Source organism: Montipora capricornis, chromosome 13 (genome assembly GCF_036669925.1).
Source record: "Montipora capricornis isolate CH-2021 chromosome 13, ASM3666992v2, whole genome shotgun sequence".
NCBI lineage: Eukaryota > Metazoa > Cnidaria > Anthozoa > Scleractinia > Acroporidae > Montipora > Montipora capricornis.
Window position 1 is genome coordinate 38,118,322 of NC_090895.1, and position 7,500 is coordinate 38,125,821.

Genomic DNA, 7,500 nt, shown 5'->3' on the forward strand with positions numbered 1-7,500 from the left:
CGCAACTCCGAGATCCAGTCCACTCAGGGAACGGCACCAAAGAAAAAACGCATACATTGGCGCATGCATACGTATTGTTTACCATGAGGTAGCTCTAAGGAGCCCTTCCTAATTCTACTCAATTCATCCATGAGCTGGCTCACAGGAGCCTTTGATTAAAGTCTTCGTTCTGTTACGTACATAGAAACAACAGTATTGGCAGCAATTTCAAATGTTTGGGTTACATAAGCTACTGTATCAGGCATGTCGAAGGACTGTCTTGACATGTTTTGTTTGTTCATTTTATTTCAAAACAATAAGTACATAAAAGAAGAGAAGTAGTAATGGAGAAGGGCAAAATATAGAAAACTAATTTTATGCCCTTTATTGCTTTAAAGAAGATAGAGAGTATAAATAGCGAAAGTATTATATAGTAACTGAAAATCAGTAAATCAATCAATTTATTATAGTCATTGCGTACTTGATGGGGCTGCCCCGAGTATCCGACCTTGAGGCTCATGTATGAAACGCATATATCATATGGATTAAGTACGTAATATAAGCTAAAAACGTAAGAAATACAATAATTAAATGCATTTACAGCTGGCCTTAAAATTTAAGAAGTTAAATGTTTTCAATTTCTTACGGAAGTCACTCAGCTTGGACGCTCGCTTGCCACATATGATGGAAGCTAATTCCATAAATGTGAGGCCTTATATGTAAATGAGTTGTGGTTATATCGATAAGTGTAAGATAGTTGAACAAGATTGTGTTCACTGTTCCTAATTTTGTAATTTATTTGACGAAGTTCGAATAAATTTGAAATGGAAACTGGCCGTCCATTTCCTTTTAAACATTTGAAAAGGAGAATGAGTGACTGATAGTACCGCCTATGTTCCAGTGATTGCATGTTTACAATAGACAATATAGCATCATCATCTAAGCTGTTACCGTAATTTTTTACTTTATTATAGCAGGTTCAATTTTCTTGTTCAGAGTTTTGTTAATATATCCCAAAAAGAAGTGGGCTGCAATATTGAAAGTGCGCCAATATATAAGCTTTGTACAGCATACGTGAGATATCTAGGCACCAGCTTTTTAAGTCGTCCCAGAGCTCCAACTTTGACATAAACTTGCTTTAAAACAGTTGATAGGTGGTCTTTAAAGGCTTAGAATAAGCATAGAAAAGCACAAAGACATAATTAAGAAGATAATACCAGGATATTAATTTTGAGTAAGATAAAATCGATATAATGATCGTTTGAAAAGTTGCTTATTTGGCTTTTATCTGATTGTTCCAATTTGTTTGTGTGAAAATGTACACGATTTGGCCAAATTAAAAGTAAATATGAGTATCCATAATTTGAAAAGTCGTTGAGTTGATATGCACTTGACAGCGAACCCACTCAATTTCCGGCACAGCCAATCAAAGGTCAATTAATTTGATTTTCTTGCTCCTGATTGGTTGGAAATTGAAAGAGTGTCTTTTAGCCAATCACCTATTCGACGAAGAAATACAATCCAAAATAGCTTTACAGAAAGCATCACCTCGATCTTTAGTTTTAGAATCTCTGCATCTCTGGTTCGTACCCAATTCTTTAATCAGAAATTGAGGTTGTGTGAGGTTAACTGCAATGACTACCACTACTGCGGTAAGTCAAATTGAACTTTTGCCATATTGGCTTTATTTGATTTATAATTATTCTATTATCTTAACCGTAATACCCTTGAATGGGAAAGGAATACTCGCATCGATTTCTCGGGCAAACCCCACGGGCGAATTCTCGTATCCAAGAGGTACAACACAATAGGTTATGGAGATAAAAAAAATGGCTTAATCAATCACTACTTTGGAAGATTGCAAAAACTTCAGTTTTTACGCTTTTGAGTTGCGCAAGAGGCGTCGAAGCTATCGGCGCACTTGACGCCTTTTTGTTGTTACAATGATCAAAGCAGTGACGTCTCTAATTTTATGAGCAGCTGCAAAGGCAATTGAAAAAAGTCCATGTGGACTTGATCTCTATAAAGTTTCGGATCACTAGATTTTCAGCAACGAAATCCGAACAGATGAAAACTTTTTAGGGGATAAAAATATGCCTATATCTATCATCTAAATACATGATCCATAAAAGGCTGAAAAGGGTCAATGATTCAAGATCAATTGGATCACGTTGCTTCAAGGGAACCGATGAATACACTCTGGGAAAATGATTCTTCGATTCCTTTGATGCACTGTGATCCACTTGGATCAGTGATCCTTTTTTCGGATCATCCCAAAAAAACCCACCATTCTTTTGCAAATCAAAAAGAAGCTTCAGCAAGGTCCACTCCCCAACACTAAGGACTAAAAGCGACGCCATTTAATAACACTCCATCTTGTTGCAACATGATTGCTCGATTCACGGAAGAAGTTCAGGCATAAGTTTCGTCAATGTTAACTTTCATGCTTGCAATTTTAAGAAGGGGACATAGAAACTGCACAAAAAATCGTTCAAAACCGAAAACCATACATACGCTAAACTATCAAAACTAATTTCTCAAAACCATAATCGGTTTAACTCATTTGCATTTCTTAAATCTGCGTCACGAAGGTAATTCGAGAAATGGGAGTAACGTCGTAGAATGTGCACGCTGCTCAGGATACCGAAGCTCAAACGTACACCGAAACGGGAAACCGAAAACCGCATCGGATACCAATTCCGAAAAACCGCTGTATGTCAAGTTGTTCCTAAACCTTAAAATACTAATCCATAAATCGGCCAAAATAACTTGAGGACACTTGTAGCTCTGAATTAATCATCCAAGAAGGTTTTTTAATTTGCAACTCTATTCGTTTTACTTGACTGACCAACTGGTAGTTTGCTCAAAGACCTTTGGGGCCAGCTACTTAGAGTCAGTTCTTTTATTTCCAAATGGAAACATCAGGGCCCAGTTGAATATATGGAAATGACACATTTGGTTTTCTTTATTTGTCACCTTTAATAAATAAGACTCCCCACAGACGATTTCAAGTGGAGCGTATCAATGATGCTTGATGCGTGTTGAGCTAATGGTTTGAGTGCCTATTGCTGCTCCTGTAATAGCTCTCTAAACTTATCAACATTTTTATCGCCAGTGACACTTTTTTAACATTATGGAAAGAAGCTTAAGTGAACCAGAAAAATAAAGAAATGAAAAGGTCGGTCAAAGACATCTCACTTTTCGGGGTCTTCTTACTCACAGTCCTAACCTCTGGGTCAAGTTGTTCCCAAACCTAAAACTACTAATCCATAAATCGGCCAAGATAACTTGAGGACACTTGTAGCTCTGAATTAATCATCCAAGAAGGCTTTTTAATTTGCGACTCTATTCGTTTTACTTGACTGATCAACTGATAGTTTGCTCAAAGACCTTGGGGACCAGCTACTTAGAGTCAGTTCTTTTATTATCAGGGCCCAGTTGACTATATGCAAACGACACATTTGGTTTTCTTTATTTGTCACTTTTAATAAATTAGACTCCCCACAGACGATTTCAAGTGGAGCGTATCAATGTTGCTTGATGCGTGTTGAGCTGATGGCAATGAGTGCCTATTTGCCAAAAAAAGCTGCTCCTGTGATAGCTTCATCGCTCTCTAAACTTATCAGCATTTTTATCGCCAGTGACACTTTTTTAACATTATGGAAAGAAGCAGTTTAATTCATTTTGCCAACAAGTTGATGATTGGATGCTCTTAAAAATAACCGAGAAAATTATCTGGAGAAATGTTTTGAACCAAAAAAAGACCCGGATTTTAAAGCGCTTACTGGTCTTCGAACGACTGAGCCCTGTAGAACATCTATTGCACAGTAAGGGCTTGTTTACATGGAGATGGGGTGACCCTTCTATTGTATTTTCCGCTTTGGTTTACATGATAAGTAGGGTCTGCTTTTTGCCATGTAAACAGTTGAGGTAGGGTCACCTTTTGTGGGATCGGATTACTGTCAGATTGCAACGAAAGTATGTAAACAGGCACTAAAACAAAATGTTCTATTAACTTGCCCGACGCCATTCTCGTCTCCAGAGCCTTGGATCGACACAAGGCTCTGGGAAACTCTATTTAGGAGAACATGCACCGTATGGTTCTTGTAGCCAAAAACTGACTAATAGAACCTTACGGCGCCTTCTCACTCCTCGTGCTAACATGAATGCACCAATTAGGGACGCTTTTGATTGTTCTTCACGAAAACCAATGAGAAGACAGTTTGTTTCAGTGTTCCCCAGAGCTCTTCTCTTGAATGAGGGAGAGAAGAGCTCAGGGGTCGAGATTAACCCGACACAGTCTATCGTATGTCTTCTCAAATTACAAGCACTTGGAAAGAACCATATGATATCACTAGCCTTCACAACCTTTCCTCTATACGCAACCCTTATGTTCAAATATGAAAAAAATATTTATCTACCGCACGAACCATCCATCCTTCCTCCTCAACTGCTACCTGTACGCCTACAAACATATCGAACTCACCCTCCAAGCTACAATGCCAAACTCAAAATGGAGACTTAAGGTCTTGAGAAAATGTTGTTGATTGGTAAACCAATTGATGAAAAGCTCAGCTTAATCCAGCTTTGAACAACTGTGCCGTGGCCTGAACGTGTTTGCTTCTTTACCAACATATCAGAAAATATTTCGCAAATTCACGCTGTATTTATAAAAAACTCAAAATGTGAATGACTTGTCGACTGATTTAGTTAATGACCACTTAAGCAATGATAGACTCTTTTAGAAATTACGATCCCAGTTTTCAAGAGCGTTTCGAATGATTATACACCGATGCTTTGCCAAGATGGCTACATCGTTACGATGATTGTTGAAAAAACGAGCAGCAGTGTTATATCCGGTTTACCAACAGTAACCCTTTTAAAATCGATCGACTCTAGGCAAGGGGATCACGTGTCTCTGCGCATGGTATTTTGAACTAAGTAGGATGTTTGAAACAAGGCAGTTCATTCGCGTTTACGCTGAAAATTAGAATATTGTGATCAAAATAATACACAGAAAAACTTCTTCATTCTTATTGGCTAAGAAGAAACAGTTTTCAAGTAACACAATGCAGAAAAGAGGTCATTCAGAGCCAAAAAAAGAGTAACGAACTTAGCAGTTAAAAAACAAACAAACAAACGTGATACTAGCCTGCTTAGCTGGCGGTATTTTTGGCGGGAGAGGCATAAGCCGCGTGGAGAATGGGCTCCTCCCCATTCGCCGCGGGTTAATTTTTCCTCTCCGCAGGCTAATGTGATACGGGTACGTTGCTTAGTTACGATAACTGAGCTTTCTCTAACGTTTTTTATATACATTATAGTAATAATTAAACATGTGATTCTTTAAAAGTATAATTCGGAAGCACTTGTAAACTAACAACCCGCACTCGCCCTACGTGCCAACCTTGTTCCTAGGGTCTCTCTTCTCTGTTTCCATTGACCTCAACGACAATTTGGTTCCATATCTCAAAGTGCCTTTGGACGTGAGGGGCTTGGAACAACAAAACTGAAACCACCCAAACCCATACAAGAATACTAACCTTAGGCCTAAACATTATCTAAAGCATATTGTTTAGGCCTAAGGTTAGGATTTTTGTAAAGGTTTGGGTTGTTTCAACTACTGTACCCTTCACCCCTTACTGCCACCCCAGCCCGGCCCCTCGCGTCCAAGGGCACTTTGAGATATGGAAACAAGTCTTTACCCAACGACAAAGAAGGCAGGGGAGAGACACCCTTAGAACGAGGTTGCCTACGTGCTTGTGCAATTTTGTTGCCACGATAGGGGTCGGACGTTTCTCTTGAGGTATGATTTTCACTGACCTCTGAAGATTGGGCTTTCTGGGAGTCGGCGTACTGTTTCTGACTTGTGGCAGATATTCGAGTGTTCAGCTGTTCGCACCTTACGTTTTTACATTGAAACTAAACAAAATTTTGATTAAGAATTCTCTACTGGCTCAAATTTCCATCAAGAATAATCACGAAAGTTAACTCAACGACGTGAAGATTGTCGACCGCTGTTCCCAGTGGTCACGAAAATGTAATATTTTTAGACTGATTGTGGCATTAAATTCCCCAACCCACCGTCAACAACTATCACTTGCACATTACTGACATCTACAAGTTCATAGCTAATCCCTTTGTCACGTCACTTAGACGGAAGCACCTCATATGGATATCATTTATTCCTGAAGGTTGCAGCATTCGAACCAAAACATCCATTTTTAAAAAAGGTTTTCGTCAGTGACAACAAATTTTTCATCACGTTTTTTACAGTGTTGATTTGTCTGCTTTGCCACAAAAAAAGAAAATATACTCAAAATAATAATTGGCATAAGCGTACAGTTTTGAGATGAATTTTTTGCTCATGTGCTATCTCCAGTTTTAGTTCTTATTTTTCTTGGAATTGATTGGTAAATAATTACTTGTCTTTATCTCTTGATTTTCTTACAGCCAGCTTGGGCAAAGTTTCCAATTCTAGCAACGCCAAACACATCAGTCAAGTCTAAATATGACGTAGTGGTCGTGGGATCTGGGTACGGTGGCTCTATTGCAGCAAGCCGCTGTGCAAGGGCGGGTCAGTCCGTGTGTGTATTAGAAAGAGGCAAGGAATGGCGACCTGGCGACTTTTCCGAGGAGTTCGCCAAAGTTGCAAAAGAAACCCAAGTGACGGTTGGTGGACTTATAGATCAAGTTGGTAAGCAGAGTTAAGAGATAAAGCGGTAGAGGGAGCATGCAAAGCATTGGCACATTATGCTAGTCGTTATTTTGAGCATTTTATCAAGGCAAAAAGCATCAAGAATTATACCAGCGTTATTACTTTTCAAAAAGGTAAGTCGCACACGGGCCACTGAGATCATACAGCAGGAACTTATCCCGGTTTCTATGGCGACGAGGAATTGCATCAAAATAAAGTCAACTCAGCCTGGCCTTGATTTACTTAAAGGCCTTCTCGTTTCGCAAACTACCGTTAAGTAGTCAGTACTGGCAAAAAAGTTGATTGATTGTTATACCATCCGCTTGAGAGTTTGTCAATGGGCTAATAAAAAAAGAGTAAACCTATATTGCATGCATTTTGTAAAGCATTCTATCAAAACATAGAAATTCTCTTCGCCCTTTTTAATACGACTCTTACAACGCTCGAGAACCCATCAACCTCACACTTCGACGTGACGCCGGAACAGACAGGGAGCAAACGGTGTTGTGTTCTATTTTTACCGGTGTATGGTCGATCTGGCTGGATTAGTTTGCAACCGCGACTTCTGAGCCAATGAGACCACAGAAACAAAGCACAGGAAAGAGTCAGATTATCTCCTGAGTGCTGGCTGCTTCACTAAGACCCTAATTAAGAACTGAAAAAAGCAACTTAGGATATAAGTGCTTCGCGCCTCATATCGATATATTTGACAACAACAAGTAACATCAGCATTGTCGTTGACAGGAAAGCCAAACAGTCTTTTCGAGTTTTTCTACACTGATGACTTGACTGTTGCTCAAGGGTGCGGTCTGGGAGGAACCTCTCTC

At 39.3% G+C, this 7,500-nt stretch overlaps 1 protein-coding gene across 1 annotated transcript in view; it reads left to right on the forward strand.

The window, feature by feature from the left end:
• The first annotated feature begins 1,492 nt into the window (after positions 1 to 1,492).
• The window catches only part of LOC138029008 (cholesterol oxidase-like), a 14,598-nt gene continuing 8,590 nt past the window's right edge, over positions 1,493 to 7,500 (forward strand). The window contains exons 1-3 of the mRNA XM_068876670.1: positions 1,493 to 1,631; positions 6,430 to 6,673; positions 7,418 to 7,500. The exon at positions 7,418 to 7,500 is cut by the window's right edge and continues 435 nt beyond it. Of these exons, the coding sequence (XP_068732771.1) occupies positions 1,614 to 1,631; positions 6,430 to 6,673; positions 7,418 to 7,500 (345 nt within the window). The 5' untranslated portion in view covers positions 1,493 to 1,613. The remainder of the gene's footprint in view (positions 1,632 to 6,429; positions 6,674 to 7,417) is intronic.